The sequence below is a fragment of the Erinaceus europaeus genome, chromosome 1 (genome assembly GCF_950295315.1).
Source record: "Erinaceus europaeus chromosome 1, mEriEur2.1, whole genome shotgun sequence".
NCBI classification, from domain to species: Eukaryota; Metazoa; Chordata; class Mammalia; order Eulipotyphla; family Erinaceidae; genus Erinaceus; species Erinaceus europaeus.
This window is the reverse complement of record NC_080162.1, coordinates 196,142,810-196,162,676: the sequence shown is the minus strand read 5'-3', so window position 1 is coordinate 196,162,676 and position 19,867 is coordinate 196,142,810. Positions and strand designations below refer to the sequence as shown.

At 44.0% G+C, this 19,867-nt stretch overlaps 1 protein-coding gene across 1 annotated transcript in view; it reads right to left on the bottom strand.

Annotated features, from left to right (window-relative positions):
* COL22A1 (collagen type XXII alpha 1 chain) overlaps nt 1–19,867 on the bottom strand; it is a 270,579-nt gene that overhangs the window by 143,279 nt on the left and 107,433 nt on the right. The window contains exon 23 of the mRNA XM_060202364.1: nt 10,185–10,238. Coding sequence (XP_060058347.1) covers nt 10,185–10,238 — 54 coding nt within the window. The remainder of the gene's footprint in view (nt 1–10,184; nt 10,239–19,867) is intronic.

Here is a 19,867-nt window from a genome sequence, read left to right as displayed (position 1 = left end):
GGCTATTGGCCTCATTTCTACTTTCCCTCGGCCTTATCATTCTTGTCTACTTTAGCTCACCACTACTTACATCTCGTGGTAAAGCAAGAGCCCTGTCAGTAAGGATCACAGCACCTACCCCCCCAGAAGGCATGATCCAGGCTAAAAGAGAAAGTGGGGGCCAGAAGTGTGTGTAATCATAGTCTCACACATGCATGATTTCACTATTCCTGAACATTTCCTTTAAAAAAAATAGTGATTATTTTTTAGTGAGCATACTAATGGCATACAGTATAAATAGTTGTTGGGGAGCTGGGTGATGGATCACCAGTATGAAGCCCAAGGACCCATCCAAGGATCCCGATTGAATTCCAACTCCCCACCTGCAGGGAGATCACTTCATGAGCAGTAAAGCAGGTCTGCAGGTATCTATCTTTCTCTCCCTCTCTATCTCCCCCTTGTCTCTCAATTTATTTGTCCTATCTAATAAAATGAAAAATGGCCATGAGGAACAGTGGATTCAAATTACACCAAAGGGAAAGAATCTTGGGGGGGGGGGTGGTAAGGGGAGGGTTTCAGGTTAAAAGATACAGCTGTTGGTACATGTGTAACATTTCTAAGTTTTCTGCGAAACATTCTCACCCCCCAGCCTAGATCATCCTCTACATCATGCACCAGGACCTGAAGGCCTCCCCCAGGGTTATCACTGGGGCTTGGTGCCTACACTATAAATTCACTGCTCCTGGAGGCCATTTTTCCCATTTCTGTTGCCCTTATTGTTATTATTGTGGCCATTGCTGCTGTTGTTGTTGTTGGATAGGACAGAGAGAAATGAGAGAGGAAGGGAAGACAGAAAGGGGCAGAGAAAGACACCTGCAGACCTGCTTCACCATTTGTGAAGTGACCCCTGCCCCTGCAGGTGGGGAGCAGCCGGGGGTGGGGGACCGAACCAGGATCCTTACTCAGGTCCTTGTGCTTCGCACCATGTGTGCTTATCCCACTGTACTACTGCCCGGCCCCCCACACCTTCAAAGTTCTTTACAATACATCAAACCCAGTACAAGTTCTTTGTGTGTGCCCTCTGCTGTTCTTATTTCTCACCTTCTGCCTGCACCATTTAGATATAGTGACAGAAAGACTGATACAGAATGACAAAGTGAGAGAAAACACATACTAGGATTTCCCCCCGGTGCTGTGATACTTATACTTGGTGCCGGGGTTCCAACCTGGGCCTGTAGCACAGAGAGGAGCACACCTTTCCCTGTGAGTCGCCTCGCCTACTTCTGGGCAATACTGTGACTGTCTTCAGGGAGCTTTTTGGAGGATCTTTCTTACCACATACATTCTCTCTTTGATAGCAATTTGGGCATTTCCCTCCTTACATTTTCAGTGACTTCTTAAAAACATGACTCATTGACAGGAAGCCAGCCTTTTAAACATATATTATTTATTTATTATTGGATATATATATATAAAGAGAGAAATCAAGGTGGGTAGAGACACCTGTAGCCCTGCTTCACCACTCATAAAGCTTTCCCACTACAAATGGGGACCAAGGGCTTGAACCTAGGTCCTCGCACACTGCAGAGCATGTGTTTAACCAAGTGCACCACCACCTGGCCCCTAGAGTAGAGAGATCTTTAGTGATTACTTCCTGGAAATTAAGCTTTCCTGATGGGCAATAAAGAATCCTGAGGCCCAGAGATGGTAAGTGTCCCACATGAAGTAACACAACCAGCATCCCCATTGGAACACGAAGGGTCCAGGCAATTCCAGAATGACCAGGAAAGTCCATTGTTGACATGGGTACCCAGGTTTGTTTGTTTATTGGATAGAAACAGAGAAATTTAGAGAGAAGATCAAGAAAGAAAGAGGAAGAGAGAAAGAGAGACCTGTACACTTTCCTTCTCTGCCCGTGAAGCTTTCCCCATGCAGGTGGGACCACTGGCTTGAGTCAGGTCCTTGCACACTGCAACACACGTGATCCATGGCATGCACTACCACTCAGCCCCACAGCCTCCCTATTTAGACTCTAAGTCATGGGCCAGGGGCAAGTCTAAGGCAGCACTGACTGGGAACACTCCTGGGTACCATGGAAATGTTCATTGTTCAGGGAATCACGGGTCTAGGCCCATTCCATGCCACCCACCCTGACTGCCACCAGATCTGTTAAGACCCAGAGCATAAGAAGCGCCCACGGCAGGAAACTGGGGATCACGGACATAGCAGAAGCGAGGGAAATAGCTACCTTTGCCTCATGTATGGTCTTCCCTATGTGTCTTGCACTTTATCTCATTCTAATGTGCCTGTCATGCTGTGAGACAGACCTTTCCTGTCATTTGAGAGAAGAACTGGAACTAGCAGGACAATTAAGCAGTACTTGGTCACAGCTGATGAGATTAGGACACAAGGCCCTGGATTCCTTCAGAATTCCCTTTATTCCCCACATTTCAGCCTTGCAAAGTATCCGCCCAGCTCAGGGCTATGGGTCCAGTCTCTCTCTGATATAACCCCCTGGGTTCGAACTGGGATCCTTCACATAGATCCTTGTGCTTTGCATTATGTATGCTTAACCTAGATCGTTACTGCCCCACCCCGTTTTTGTACATTTTTAAAAAATATTTATTTATTTATTCCCAAGTCTTTGCACAATTTTAAGGCCCAGCCCCCAGACAGCCACATCAAAGAATAGATGGTACATTTCCTAGGGAAACCAGGGTAAGAATGCATGCTTCTTTTTTAAATATTTACTTAATTATTCATTTATTTATTATGGGATAGAGATAGAGAGAAATTGAGAGGGAAGGGGCAGATAGAGAGGGAGAGGGATAGAGAGACACCTGCAGCCCTACTTCACCACTCGTGAAGCTTTCCCCTTACAGGTGGGGACCAGGGTATGAACCTGGGTCCTTGTGCACTGTGATGTAAGCACTTAACCAGGTGTGCCACCACTTGGCCATTTATTTATTTATTTATTTATTTCCTCCAGGGTTATTGCTGGGCTCGGTGCCTGCACCATGAATCCACCGCTCCTGGAGGCCACTTTTTTTCCCCTTTTGTTGCCCTTGTTGTTGTAGCCTCATTATGGTTATTATTATTATTACCATTGCTGATGTTGTTCGTTGTTGGACAGAACAGAGAGAAACGGAGAGAGGAGGAGAAGACAGAGAGGGGGGGAGAAAGACAGACACCTGCAGACCTGCTTCACCGCCTGTAAAGTGACTCCCCTGCAGGTGGGGAGCCGGGGACTCGAACCGGGATCCTTACACCGGTCCTTGCGCTTTATGCCACATGAGCTTAACCCACTGCGCCACCGCCCAACTCCCATTTATTTATTTTTGATGACAGAATGGGAGAGAGGTTAGAGCAATGTTCTGCTCCAGTTTATAACTACCTAGGAACTGAACCTGGGACCACTGGAGCCTCAGGCATGAGAGTAAGGAACGCTATCATTGTGCTATCTCCCTGGCCAGAGTTCATGTCTTTAATGTTCACAGGGTTATTGAGCAAGGAAAATATTCCCTATCATTTTAAAACTTTAATTAAAGATTAGGCAATGAATATATATGCAATTTGGGAATGAGGTAGGAGAGCATTAAGACCCTATGATTAAAATGGACCTAGACTGGGTGGGGGGGAAGTCTTACGATCCCAGTCATGAGGAATGGCTATATTTACATGTCAACAACTGTAAACTATTAACCCCCAATAAAGTGAAAAAAAGAAAAAAAAAGGTTGGAGGGTCCGGCCTCTTGTCATTTGTAATGAGACTTGATTTAAATGTTTAACCAGCCACGCAGAAGTGAAGCCTTTCACAAGTGTGACTTCGCTTTCTCTTGCTTACTATTAATAAGTAAATAAATGCAACAATTAATCTAACTTTTAATATGAGTGATGGATTAGCCAACGGACTTAAGTGTTCACAACAAGATAATGACTGCCATATTTATTGCTAATGGAAGCAACTAACGAGAATTAATTAATTAAATGATCAGATTAATTATTACTAATGGAGCAACACTTAATCTAGTATGATAAAGACCAAATAGTACCTTAATGTGCTTGGTAATTACAATGATGATACAGAAATATCCGGTTAACCTAATTATCATTAATAAGGGAGTGACAAATAATTATTCCACACACACACACACACACACACACAAAAAAAACTGAACTTGGATGGGATTTGAAGCTCTGAGAAAATAACTCACATAAATTAGCATGGCAGCCACGTTTTCAGTGAGATTTGGAAAAATGTTTGTTTGGGGGTAGGAGAGGAGGAAGCACTCGTCACTGGGGAATTATCTCTTTGGGAAGTAGCACCAGTAACACAGCTTTGATGACTGCATAGTGGAATTTTCTCCCTCTAGAGCAACCTTGATGTCCACCCAATCTACCCAGGGTCAGCTTTTCCAGTGTGTGGTTTCCCACTGAAAGAAGCCACTTCCACTGCCCCTTGACCGCAACACTGAGCACATCGCCATGTACCAGCATGTGAGCAGGGACCTGGTGAAACACTCACATTACAGTGCACAAGGGCAGGGGTTCAAGCCCCTGGTCTCCACCTGCAGGGGGAAAGCTTCAAGAGCGGTGAAGCAGGGCTGCAGGTGTCTCTGTCTCTTTCCCTCTCTATCTCCCCCTCCCCTCTCCATTTCTCTCTATCTCTATACGATAATAAATATTTAAAAAATAAAATAAATAAGCATGTGAGCAGACCAGACACAGATCCTCAGTTTTTTTTTTTCTTCAAAGGTTTTTTCTAGGATATAGACACCACCACCCCTGGCATCATATAGATGCAGATTTATTACAAAACATTCCAGGAAGTTAATGTGTTCATCTTGAAGGCATGGGCAGTAGGTAACACAGTGAGGAATGTGCTGGGCTTGGGAGCCGGAGTCTGGTTCATCTGGTCCCGTTATCTCATGTTCCAAGTGATTCTCTGCTTCTCTCCCCTCCCCTCCCCTCCCCTCCCTTCTCCTCTCCTCTCCTCACCTCTCCTCTCCTCTCCTCTCCTCTCTTCTCCTCTCCCCTCTCCTCTTCCCTCCCCTCCTCTCCCCTCTCCCCTCCCCTCCTCTCCTCTTCTTGTTGGTCTGCTTCTAAATTCTGCTTATAAGACCTTCTGTTTTGATCATCACACTAGGTTCGCTTGTATTACTTAAGATGTGGTTTATTTACATAATCACTGTTTTACCTGGGTCCCGCCCTGCCTGCAGGGTATTGGTTTCATCCCCACTGGTTAGATGGAAGCTTTCTATGTTATGTTCACGCTCTTTTTTTTTTTCCTCCGCCCCCTCTCCTAGTCATTTCCTTTCCCTTGCCACTTCCCCGTGAAGAGATGCATAAAAGGCGATGTATCTGATTAATAAACTAGATACTGCTTCCCAGCTCAGCCATGAGTCCCTGGTCCTCTGTCTCCCGCCCGTGAAGCTAGCCCGGCCCGGGATCTTCTCTCCTCTCTCTCCTCTTCTCCCTCTCTCATGTGAGCCTCTTCTCACATGTAATAAGTGAAACATGTCTTTTTTTTTCTTTTTAAATTTTGTGTATGATGTTTGGTTAGCCTGCCATTGCTCTGTCAATGCCTAAGGGATGATGAGGCTAAGAGATGAAGGTGCCCAGTAGGAGGCGGGTCTTGCCAAAACCCAGGCTTTTACCTAAGCTCAGGGAGGAACCAACAGGATGTGTCATTCATGACTGAAGTCCAGATGCTGCCATCACTCTAAGGAAATGGCCAGGCAGCCAACCTGGTGTTCACTGTGTATCAGGGACTCCACTTTCCCTGTTACTTATTTGTTCTTATCTTCAGCTATGGTATTTTTCATCCTTCATATATCATATATATATATATTACTGAGAGATGGACACAGAGGAATAGATACAGAAAGTGAGAGATCAGAGCATGGCTCAACTAGGACTCTTGGTGGTTTTGGGGACTGAACCTGGGACCTCAGAGACTCAGCCTTCAAAGCATTTTCCATAACCTTCATACTGTGTCCCGAGCCCCACCCTCCCTTAAGATTTTTATCAGTATATTTAACAAACAATGAAGCAAAAGACTAGGTAGCTACTTGATTCCTTAGCCCAAAAGTTGTGAAACTAGATTTGAATCTGGATCTCAGTATCTGTGTGCACCCTGCCACCCCCACACCCCCACACCCCCACCCACACTGTTTTATTGGGAATATCTTGACCCCTGAGTGCAAGGCTGGTGAACAGGAGCAGGGAGTGAACGTTGTTCTGAGGCAGGGGGCACAGGGAGAATGCAGGAGAACCAAATTACCTACAAGTGCCAGGCCAGGGTTCCAGGTGCTTCTTCATTTTGCCGATGCTGAGGTGGGGAGGGCCTGGCAACGAAGCACCTTCACAAACGATGGGCCCTGAGTTGAGGGCAGAGGCTAACAGGAAGGTGATGGATGTGTTTACTTAGTGGTCAGTGGCCCAGACCGAGGTGTGCAGGTCCTGATGGACCTCAGTTGTCACTGAAGGGAGTGCATGGTGGGGTGGCCTTAGGACGCATGGGGTTATCACAGGTGCTCCAACACACATGGAACTGGGACAAGTGGGGACAAAGCTCGAGACTAGAACATGTTGTCTGGGGCTGGATCCTGAATGACTGAGGGAGGAGTTGAAAGGAGGAGAAGGATAGAAAGGCATCTACAGTTATAAGAAATATACTCACAGGCCGGGTGGAGGTCCCCCCAGTTACATGCATATAGGACTAAACACAAGGATCTGGGTTAGAGCTCCAGGCTCCCCACCTACAGGGGGCCCCTTCTTTAGCAGTGAAGCCAGTCTGGAGGTGTCCCTCTTTCTCTCTCCCTCTGTGTCTTCCCATCTCTTTCTCTACCCTATCCAATAAAATGAAAAAGAAAAAAGAAAAGAAAGGCTGTCAGGAGCATGGATTTCTAGTGATAGTGATAACCCTGGAGGATAAAAAAAGAAAAGAAATATGCTCAGTGGAGCACTATTCTACTACTGGGTTGTTGGTATGCATGAGACCCCTTCTGTTTCATTTGGTTTAAATCCCCCCTGCTTAACACTATTCTATTTACATAACCACTGTTAACAAGCACCTCCCTCCAGGGCATTGGTTCAATCCCCACTGTTTCATGATATGTTTTTGCTCCACCCCCCCTCCTTGTCACACCCTGATGCCCTCTTTGTCACACTCTGATTTTCACCAGTCACTTTTCTCTCCACCCTCTCTATGTCACATCCTGTTTCCACCTTACTTGGCAAGTATATATAAAGACAGCATTGTGAGTTTTACGGTACTGTACTTTGAGTTTAACTTAGCTCGTCTTAGATTGTGCTGCATCCTGCATGAATAAAGAGATACTGCCTACAGCTCAACTATGAGTCCCTGGTCGTCTGTTACCCGCCCGTGAAGCCAGCCCGGCGAAAACAACACTGGGTGGTTTCTCGCATATGTGAATATAAACAACTGAAACACATGAACTTAAAAAAAAAAATCTAGTCAACCCCTCTCTAAGATCTTTTTTAAATTTCTTTTTCATTATTACTTTTTTGTTTGTATTTATTTATTGGATATAAACAGTCAGAAATCAAGAAGGAAGGGGAAGATAGAGTGGGAGAAAGACAGAGAGACACCTGCAGCCCTGCTTCACCACTTGTGAAGTGACGACCCCTGCAGGTGGGGAGCCAGGGGCTTGACACAAGAGCCTTGACCAGTCCTTGTACCTGAAGCCATTAGCTCTTAACCCACTGCACCAATGCCCAGCCCCTTCTACTCTGAGATCTTGGGGCAACTATGATGTTATCATTGGAGACGGGAGGGCACAGAACTTTGGTGGTAGGAGTAGTGAGAAACTTACCCCTATTTCCTTATCATCTTGTAAAAATCACTAATAAATTAAGAAAGAAAGAAAGAAAGAAAGAAAGAAAGAAAGAAAGAAAGAAAGAAAGAAAAAGAGAAAGAAAGAAAGGAAGGAAGAAAGAAAGAAAGAAAAGCAATCACTTGTAAAGCATTTTGTCAGGCATTAAACCAGCTCCCCCTGCTCCATGCTGCATTGCTGACACTATGGCCTATTTACAGAATCATTGTTTTGCCTCATCTATCTTCTTTCTACCTCGAGACCCGCTCTGCCTGCAGGGTACATTAATCCTGCCAGTTAAAACCCTAGCAACCGTTGCTATAGAAGCTTTCTACCTTTCTGCTCTTTTCTCCACCCCCTTTCCCAGCCATCTTTGTTCCCGACTGGTCACTTCCAGTTTTACCCTATAAAGCCACTTCTGTTTCTGGATTCATTCTCTCTTCCTCTCTTTTCTCTCCCAAGTCCTGACCCGGAGAAGGGCTGGTGTGCAGAGTGCGAGGCGGCCATTGCAATTTGGCACCACATGGCTTAACCCGCTGTGCTCACACCCAACTCTGGAGCTCCCACATGAATAAAGAATTGTATTACCACGCTGCCATGAGTTCCTGGTCTCTCTCCCGCGAAGCTAGGTGGGGACTAGAGGTTGGAACCCAGGTCTTTGCACAGTGTGGCATGTGTGTACACCCAGGTCTGCCACCACCTATCAGGCACACACTCTAATTGGGGTTAACCCCACCATTTTATAGATGAGGAAACCAAGGCCCAGGTGGAGAAGGGCCAGACAATGTCTTACTGTACCTGAAACCAGACCTAGAAAAGAGCATAGAGCCCAGAATAGTAGCTGCTCTTTTATTTGTTTAACCTCTTTGGCTGAGTCCCTCCCAGTAGTTTACCCACTGCCCAGCTGCTCCCTATAGGGGTCATACCACAGTTCTGCCCATAGCTGCACATACGCTGTGCTGACGCTAGTCAAAGTCCCTGCAGAAATACGTGCTCCACGGGAACTGTGCTGCCAACCCCAGTAGAGTAGAGACCATGAATATTGTGACTTCAGGTTCTGTCTCCTACATCACCATATGGCAGAACTCTGAGGTGCTCTGGCCTCTATCTCTCTCATAAAAATGAATATGCTGATGAAATAGCTCCCATAGACAGGGCACCTGCTTTTTCATATATATTACACAGGTTCAAGTACAGCCCCCAACCCTCTGGAGGAAGCTTCAGTGCTATGGTAATGTAAATTTCCACTCTCATTTTGTTAAAGACTTTTTTTTTTAAAGATTTTACTTACTCATTAATGTGAAACACAGGAGGAGAGAGAAAGAACCAGGCATAACCCTGGTACATGTGCTGCTGGGGACTGAACTCAGGACCTCACACTTGAGAGTCTGATACACTATCCACTGCTCCACCTCCCAGACCACTAGGGATTGTTTTAAAATGTATTATGCTTATTTATTGGATAGAGTCAGAAATCAAGAGAGAAGGGGGAGATAGAGAGGGAGAGAGACAGTTGCAACACTGTTTCATCATTTGAAAAGTTTTCTCCCTGCAGGAGAGGACCAGGGGCTCAAACACAGGTCTTTGCACATTGTAACATGTGTGTTCATCCAGGTACACCATCACCTGGCCTCCCAATTTCCTCTCTCTGTGTCTCAGTCCATTGCTTTCTATCTGAAAAAAAGGCTGGAGCAATGAAGTCCCCAAAATGAAAGAAACAAAAGGAAAATAAATGTATATGTTACTTCTGTCTGATGAACTGCATGCTGTCCATCTGAGGCCTTTTGACCCTGGTGTCCCACTCAGAGCCTCTACCACTTCCCTTCCTCTCAACCATGGGCCTCTCTTCTGTCACCATCTGTCTGCTCTCCTCTGAACACACATTTCCCTGGCACCACCAGGAGCAATGACTGCTCACCCAACACATAAAGTGTTGTTCATTACGCCAGGTCTGCTGCATTGCTTGATGTTGTGGTCTATTTACATAATCATTGCTTTGTCTGAGACCTGCCCTGCCTGCAGGGCATTGGTTTAATCCCCACTGGTTGGCACTCTTTTTCCACTCTCACTTCCTTTTTTCCACCCTGCCACTTCCTTCCTGGAAATTATAAATTCAGATTCTTTTCTGATCAATAAAACATTATACTGTGTTCCCACTCAGCCATGAGTTCCCAGTTGTCTCTCTCCTACCCGCGAAGCTAGCCCGACAATAAAGGGTGGACAAAGAGACACCATCAACATTTTTGTGGCCCTCTGCTGAAATGGCCACACAAAGCTCTGGACACTAAGCTGAGAATTGCTAGTTGGCTATGACTCTAAGGGGACAGAGCAGTGTTGCTGTGGAGGAGAATTTAAAGATCGTCTTACCTGTGGTCCCAATGACCCAGGGATCCCAGGTGTGCCTACTTCACCTTTCTTCCCCTGGGAGCAAAAGAAGCAAGAATTAACAGCTGGACAATTGTTACCAGAGTCTCATGTCCCACTGAAAACTTCTGTCTTATCCCCTCTCCCAACTCTCTGATTAGCAACACACACACACACACACACACACACACACACACACACACACACACACAGTTTCTGCATGCCCTAGGATGTTCTACAGTGAAGAAATGTGATATCAGTCAGGGCAAAGGTTCAGACTTGGGGATCCAGGAGGTTCAGCTTTGGATCCCAGTTCTGTAGTTAGATGAACTGTGTATCACTATAACTCAAAAGGTACAGAAAATTATACTTGCTAAAAATATATCCTTCCTGTACTGCCTTCAACCTATTAGCTTCCCTTCTTAAAAGCAATTAACTGCCTTCAACCTATTAGCTTCCCTTCTTAAAAGCAATTAACTGCCTTCAACCTATTAGCTTCCCCTCTTAAAAACAAAAGGTACAGAAAATTATACTTGTTAAAAAAAATCTCCTTCCTGTGCTGCCTTCAACCTATTAGCTTCCCTTCTTAAAAGCAATTACTTGTAGCCATTATACAAAACTCATGACTATTTACAGAGGAATTTTTAAAACTGCATTTATTTATTTAATAGGTCAATGAGAAATTTAGAGGGGAAAAGAGATAGGGGGAGAGAAAAGGAGATATCTGAAGCACTACTTCATCCCTAATTAAGCTTTCCCCACAGGTGGAGACTGGGAACTTGAACCCAGGTCCTTGAATATTATAACATGTACACGAAACCAGTGTGCCACTGCCTGGCTTCCCTGAGAAGAAATTTTATACATAATTAAGATTTTCTCTTCTCTCTCCATATATATTTCTCCACCCCATCTCTCTCTTCCCTCTTTATCTCTATACAAACTGTAGCATCTAATTTAATAAAATCTGTTCTTTTTAAAAATCTTTTTTATTAATTATTTTCCCTTTTGTTGCCCTTGTTGTTTTATTGTTGTTGTAGTTATTATTGTTGTTGATGATGTCATTTGTTGTTGAATAGGACAGAAAGAAATGGAGAGAGGATGGGAAGACAGAGAGGGGGAGAGAAAGATAGACACCTGCAGACTTGCTTCACTGCTTGTGAAGCGACTCCCCTGCATGTGGGGAGCCAGGGGCTCAAACCAGGATCCTTATGCCAGTCCTTACATTTCACGCCATGTGTGCTTAACTGGCTACCCTACTGCTACTGCCTGACCCCCAATTTTTTTTTCTTTTTTTACTTAACAATTGACCTTGGATCCAATGTCTGTTAGTATGTGGAGAGTCACCTCATTTTTGTCATGTCTACAGAGTTTCAGAGTTTTCATCATAAGGACGAAAGGCTACATATTTAAACAGTTTCTGCTTATGGACAGGTAGGTCATTTATGTCATCTCAACCTTCTGCTGCTGTCACCCAGGCCACTATGAATAATTCGAGTTGGAGATCATCTGTAAGGTGAACCACTTCATTTTGTATAAGATAGTGGTGGTCTGGTGGTGGTGCATTTTGTAGTGCTGGGAAAACATTAAGAGAAGGGAGTAGAGTTTTCTAGTAGGACACATAGGACTCAGGGATGTAACAGGCACTTGCTGAGACACAGATGGTGACTGGGCATTGACGATGACTCTCTGAGATCCCTGATGGAAGGCCTGGCCTGGGAAGAGGCAAACAGTTCATCAGAGTGTGAAGACCTGGACCAATGGAAGTCACCCAAATGATAAAAAATTCTGAGTAACCACATAGCATGTTCCCATTTGCATCATCTCTGGGAGGAGTGGAAGGATAGAACAAAGCTAATCCAACTTTTTTTGGGGGGTGGGGGTCAGGAGATGGTAATGGCTTACAGTAAGTACAATTGATGACACATGAGTAAAATTTCTTATCCCACCCTGATAAGTGTCTTCCAAACACTCTCATTACCAGCCTATGCCCCCTCCACAATCATGCAAGAGGACCTGAAAGGACCCCTATCCCCTTCCTCCTCCAGAGTCCTTTGATTTAGTGCAATACACCAAACTCAGTCCACATTTTACTTTGTGTTTCCACCTTTTTTTCCCCATAAATTCTGTCCATGAGTGAGATTATCCCATACTCATCCTTCTCTTTCTGGGTTATTTTACTGAACATTATCCCTTCAAGCCCCATCCAAGATGAGGTGACGACAGTGGCTTCATCATTCTTAAGAGGTCAGTGATATTCATATATATAATAATCACAACTGTCATCAGCACTCATCTGTTGTCCACCACACAGACAGACTCCTTATAGAATGGGAGAAGATCTTTACATGTCATCTATCAGACAGAAAGAAGGCTGATAATCAAAATGTATAAAGAGCTCACCAAACTCAGCAATAACAACAACAAAAATAACCCCATCTAAAAAGGGGGGAGAGAATATGAACAAAATATTCACCAAAGAAGATATCCATAATGTGAAAAGACATATTAACAAAATGCTTCAAGTCATTGTCAGAGAAATGCAAATGAAGACAAATAATGAGCTGCCACTTCACTCCTATGAGAATGTCATATCCTCCTCTCTGTATCTCCAATTAAAAAGCAAATAAAAGGGGGTTGGGTAGTAAGTAGTTCAGCAGGTTAAGTGCACATGGTGCTAAGCACAAGGACCAGCATAAGGATCCCAGTTCGAGCTCCCAGCTCCCCACCTGCAAAGGGGTCGCTTCACAAATGGTGAAGCAGGCCTGTAGATGTCTATCTTTCTCTCCCCCTCTCTGTGTCCCTCCTCTCTTGATTTCTTTCTGTCCAACCCAATAACAATGACATCAATAACAACAATAATAATAATAACCACAACAATGACAAAAAACAGCAAGGGCAACAAAAGGGGAAAAAAATAGCTTCCAGGAGCAGTGGATTCATGGTGCAGGCACCGAGCGCCAGCAATAGCCCTTGAGATAAAGAAGAAAAAAGAATCCAGTAATACATATATAACCAAAAAAGCTTGAAATAGGAACTTTCTAGTGCCTACCCAAGGGCTACTGAGTTAGAACTGCAGAAATGGTGGGCAAAAGTTTTAAGTGAGTGATTTGAGAACTTACTACTCACTGCAATTAAAAGAAGTTGCTGTACTTTTCCCCAACCACTTATCTTTACAGCCCTGCAATTAAAGGAGCCCCTTATCTAAGGTTGATGAAGAGATGTAAGACATTTAACCTGCACTGTCTTAGTTTCCTCCTGTATAATCATTATAATCATCCGAAATACAGTAGAAGCAATACAGTATTTGAGAAAGTTATCAAGCACAAGATGGCATCACACAAAGCAACAGATGATTATGAAAATGATAAAGAAAATGGTCATGGCTGAGATGGAAAAACGGTAATAACAGTATCCTAGGTCCTTTGAATTCTGATAGTGAGAGAGCACTGTACTCACTCTAATCTAATTTGGGAATACCACCTTCCAGCAGTGACATGGGTGAATGAATGACACACGACCCACAAACTGCTTCGCAGATCTGATTTTGTTTAGTAGTGATGGTGATGGTGATGGTGATGGTGATGGTGATGGTGATGGTGATGGTGATGGTGATGGTGATGGTGGTGGTGGCAGTGATGGGGTTGTTGGTGGTGGTGGCAGTGATGGGGTTGTTGTTGGTGGTGGCAGTGATGGGGTTGTTGGTGGTGGTATGCTAGTGACAGCCATGGTGGTGTTAGTAGGGTTGTAGGGGGTGTGGAGGAGGCAGTGGTGATGGAAGTCACAGAGTGGTGGTCATGGAGTTGTTAATGGTTGTAGTAGTGATGGTAGAGTTAGTGACAGTACTCGTGGTGATTGATGCTGAAAGTAGTAGTAGTATTGGTGATTTAGCATATCATGCCCGGCCCACAAATGACCTTGTAAAAGATTTATGAGCGGAATCAGGTGGTGGCACACCTGACTTAGTGCCCATGGTCAAGCCCCTGGTTCCCACCTTCCAGGGGAAAAATCTTCAGGAGTGGTGAAGCAGGGCTGCACATATCTCTCTGTCTCTTTCTCTTTCTATCTCCCCCTTCCCTCTCAGTTTCTCTCTATCTCTAGTAAATAATGAATAAATAAAAGATTAAAAAAAAACCTTTAAAAAGATTTATGAGCTCTCAGAAGCTTGTTGCTTCTCTGACAGGTTTGGAGATAATAAGCAATCACTATGATGGTTTGCTACTGGTCATGGGTGTAGCACCAGCTCTGTGACGTTTATACGGGACCTAAAATTTGGGTTGGGGGGACCTTGGAAAGCATTGGAGAATTATAGCTTTATAGCAATAAGAATAGTATTACATTTGAGTAATTTTAGAAGTTTTTTGTTTCCTGTCTTCCTTTCTATTTTTTAAACATTCTTTTAATTTTATTATTAGATAAAGACAGAGAGAAATTTGAGAAGGGGGGGGAGATAGAGAAGAGACAGAGAGACACTTGCAGCTCAACTTCACCACCCATGAAGCTTTCCCTCTGAAGGTGGGGACCAGGGACTTGAACCTAGGACCTTACACACTGTAATGCATATGCTTCACCAGGTGTGCCACCACCTTGCTCCTCTGTTTTCCTTTTTATAAACTGTTAACCAAGAAAATATCTGGAGAGACATTTGTAATTTGTCATGAAGGCAGATTTTTTTTTCCAGGTAACTCTGAATGTGAGAATACTGAGCAAATCAAATTTTCCCACGTCTACTTGTCTGCCTATGAATAAGAGTCAAGTCTATGAATTAAGATCAGCAATTCCTCTCAGTTGCAATGAGCAAGTGCAGTCATGTGAAGGGGCATTAGTAGATTTGAGGATTCTTATGCTAGTGACTCTAATACTTGTCAGATGGTCTTTTTCTCGGTTTTTGTTTTCCAAGCCTCTAAATATCAAACATGATTGTTTCCTGCTGGTTAGAGCTGAGACCAGGTACTCAGGAAAAATCTAGGGTATCCTGATCTAGACCTTGGCCTCATGCCATGAAATGAATCAAACAGTAGCCTGTGATTCAAACAGTGTTGCTACAATCTGATAGAACGGGTGTGTGTGTGGGGGGGGGGGGAATGCCTCAAACACTGAAAAGGCAAACAAATTCATCCCGGACTCCACTGACCAAAGATAAGCTATATTTCTCCTCTTGAATCTGCTAGATGACAGCATGGGAGCCTCATTCAAAATAGGACAGCTAAAGATTAAAGCAATGTGTGTACAATGTATAGACATAGTCAATTACTGAGAATTTCAAAAGCCCTCCAAACCATCTACTGCAAGAACTATTAACATCCAGTTAGGGAATCAGGGGATGGTTCTCTCAGAAATGCATATTTTACCAGGCATGAAGATCAAGGTTCAAGTCCCCCACTCCCCAACTATAGGGGGGAAGCTTCAGGAGCTCTCTCTTTTTCTCTCCTTTTCTATCTCTCCCTCTTTACCTTTCACTGACTTTCATCCTCTATCAAAAGGAATAAAGGAAGGAAGGAAAGAAGGAAGGAAGGAAGGAAGGAAGGAAGGAAGGAAGGAAGGAAGGGAGGGAGGGAGGGAGGGGGAGGGAAAGGAGGGAGGGAAGGAGGGAGGAAAACGCAGTCAATTTAAAATTCTGGTAACTACTTGGATGGACACACATCATCATAGTCTTAGCCATCATCATCATCTTCTTCTTCATAATTATCTTAAAGCAAAAATAATGAAGGGTTTGAAGCCAGGCAGATCTGAATTCTGATCAGACCTACCATTTATAATCTTTCAGACACTGGGTAACTTGATTAATAACTTTCATCTTGGCTTCCTTGTTTGCAGAATGAAATTTAAACTCACACTTCATAGACACTTTGTAAGCAATACCAGTGCAAAACATTACCTAATTCAACAATCGATACTTCTACCTCCCTACCTTATATTACTATGTCAGTGTGGACAGATTCTTGTTTGCTTGTTTGTTTTATCAAAGCAGTGCTCAGCTCTGGCTTGTGACACTGTGGAGGACTGAACTTGACTTCAGAGCCTCAGGCATGAAAGTCTTTTTTGCATAACCGCTATACTATCTCCCTCATCTAAATCCTAGTGTTATTTTACTGATTTATTCTATTTACTTATTGAATAGAGACAGAGAGAAATCAAGACAGAAGAGAGAAAAATGAAAGACAGAAAAAGACACCCTCACGACTGGCTAAGTCCCCTTGCAGGGAGGGACAGTGGGCTTGAATTTGGGCCCCTGTGCATTGTAATGTGTGTTCTCAATCAGGTACACAACTACCTGACCCCAAAGTAGATTCTGTTTCTAAGCATGTGTTTCTAAATCAACTAACACACTTAAACACACCATGCAACCTTTGGGAATCACTCTACCTTTAATTAGAATGAAGCATCACAATTAATAATGTTCAGTTTTCTGTTTCAGCTAGTAATAGAAGAGAAGATAATCCCAAGGCCATTGACAAACGTTTAGAATAGTGTAAAAGATTGTCACCAACAACCCAGAATAGGTCAATTAATCTTTCTGGATATTAAGTATCTTATAAGAAAGCTCAGGGGTGATTACTTTCATCACAGTGATTACAGTTTAAGTGATCCAAATTTATATTCAATATAAATATCTAACAATATAGAATTCTTGTGATCAGCATAGAATTATTTTCTATTTTAAAATATTTTATTTATTTATTTACTTATGACCCGGGGGGGGGGCAGGTGGCTGTGGACCTGGTTGAATGCACATGTTACAAAGCACAAGGACCCAGATTCAAGCCCCTGGCCCCCACCTATAAGGTGAAAGCTTCACAAGTGGTGAATCAGTGCTGCAGGTGTCTCTCTTGCTCTCTCCCTATCTTTCCCTTCCCACTTAATTTCTCTTTGTTTCTATCTAATAAATAAATAAAATACGTTTTTAAAAAAACACGTTATTTATTTATGGGATAATTCAGGAGGGAAGATGGAGATAGAGAGGGAGAAAAACAGACACCTGGAGCATTGTTACACCACTCAGGAAGCTTTCCCCCTGCGCGTGGGGACTGGGAGCTTGAACCTTGCTGGGAAATTGTGATATAAGAAAGGGGGACATGTGGGGAGCCACATGTGCCCTCAAGGTTGCTATTGGCATGACCATAGAGTTTATGTTAAAAGATAGTTCTTGGGAATCGGGCGGTGGCGCAGCAGGTTTAGCACAGGTGGCGCTAAGTACAAGAACCGGCTTAAGGGTCCCAGTTTGAGCCCCTGGCTCCTCAGCTGCAGGGGAATCGCTTCACAGGTGGTGAAGCAGGTCTGCAGGTGTCTCTTTCTCTCCTCTTCTCTGTCTTCCCCTACTCTCTCCATTTCTCTTTGTTCTATCCAACAACCACAATATCAGTAACAACAACAATATAATTACAACAATAAAACAACTAGGGCAACAAAAGGCAAAAAAAAAGATAAAAAAAAGATAAGTTCCCGCTTCCCTACACCTTAGAGTCCTTGTTGAAAGATAAGTTCCTTTTCCCCATGAATCACCCAGGACCTTCCAGATAACAGCTGACTACCATGACAAATAATATAAAATAATAATAATAAATGAATAGGAAAGATACATCCCCCAAAACTCAGTTGGCTAAGGCACCAAACCTCTTTTTCTATAAAGCATTCAAATCAGATGCCCTGCTAACCACGAGAAGCAGATTGTTTGTGTTTCTTCCACAGGAATCCCAGAAAAAAACCATCTGGACCCCTGCACACCCTGACATCACCCACTAGATGGCACAACTACAGTGGCACACCCCCCCCCAAAACCCTAGATGTTACCTGACGCAATCTGAAGAACCTGATTCACAGACTCCAAGGACAGAACCATTTTACTGCCTGTCTGCCTTTCCTGCTTCTGCTTTGCCTGTCACGTTTTGGTGGTTCCAGTTCACTCTCTATAGAAAAGCAGAATTCCAGATGCTGACCTTCCTCATGCAGCATTTCATCCCCTGCCATTTCTCCCCCTAGTCGCCTACTTTGGACTGAGACTTCTATCGGACTTGCTGGTATACCCTTTGGACACTTTAGACAATTTTACAGCAGCTTCCTTCCCTTCACGTTGCTGGTTTTTCATAGACTGACCCTGAGTAGTTCATAGACTTTACATACTGTTGCCCTGGGCATTAGATAAAAGGAAAGGGGGAGATGCTGGGAAATTGTGCTGATGCAGTCACATCTGCCATGTTGTCCCCTCAGGCTATTGCTAGTTCCTGAGAGTTGGGACATTCTCTGAGCGCCTGTTCTGCCATGTTGTGCCCTCAGGGCATTGTCTATATCCCCGCGATATTTGGAGTGCTTTGGTTACTCCTCCCCCCTCCCATTCTCACGAGAGTTATTATCCTATCCTGGAGTGCTATGGTTACTCCTCCCCCTTCCCATTCTCGCGAAAGCTGCTCCTATAAAATCCCTTCTTCCGCACCTCGCTCTCTTGCCAGTGCTTCACTCCGGTGTTCAGACGCAGGAAAGGTTACTGCGTGAGGCAGCCATTTTCGCTACCTCCACGTGGCCCAACCTGCTTCTCTAGCACCCAACTCTGAGGTGCCAGCACAAATAAAGATTTGTGTTCCCTCTTCGCTCCGGACCCCCTCTCTCTCTTCTCCGCGGCGCAAAACGACAGAACCCAGATCCTTGTGAGTTTTTATTTTGTTGTGCTGTTGGAAAAGTCATATCACATTTTCCTATGTTTCTTAATGTAAAAATGTGCCATGGCTTTTCCAACAACCCAGTGTTATATGATATCAAATAACTGCCCAGAGAAGAGAAAAGAAGCCACCAGACTATTTCAGGCAGGATTCAACCCACAGAATAAGAAAAAGGTAGACAAAGTTCAACTAGGAAAGAAATCAGGGCCTCTCATTTAAAACTGTGGTTGCTCTGTGGAAGGTCAGACCCCAGCTGACCTTCTTTTTTGTCCCATTCATTTCCTTCCTTTACAGAAATATGTCACCCAGGAAGCAGCATTCATAGGCAATCCATATACATCCTAATGGGCCTAGATACACGAATATTGCTGTGCGTGTTATCCCTGGGGTTCTGTGCCTGCACAATCCCATCACTCCTGGTAGATTCTCTCTCTCATTCTAGACAGAGGACAAGAGAGAGAAACAGAGAGAGAAAGAGAGAAGGGGATACACCACAACACTACTTCACCATTTGTGAAGTTTCCACTTTGCATGCTGTTACCATGTGGTGGCAGGGGGCTCAAACCCGGGTCTCTCACATGGTCAGGTGGCACAGCCCCAGCAGGCTAGGGCTAATTGCCAAGCGGAAAGTCCTGAACTAAACTGAAGCTATTTTACTTACATTGATCATTTAAAGACCCATTGGCTATAATGGGATATGCACAAATAATACCTGGGAACAATAAAAGGAGATCCCTGGGGGAAGTACATTGTGACAACAATTATGGCAGTGAGTGTGACAAGACTAAAAATGGCCTAAAAGCTAAAGGTTCTGTTACCATTGGGAGGCTTTCAGAAAAAGAGCCATTCTGTCACCATTATAGCTTCTCTAGTAGCTGGACCTGGACCAAAAACCAGAACTCTGGGTAGCTTGTAGCATGAGTGGCAGACTATGGTTTCCATCTAAATATAGAGAGCCTCTATTGCTGACCCTCACCCACAGACCCCCTGCTTCCACGTACAGGCATCCATGATGAGTATAAAGGTTGTGTAGTT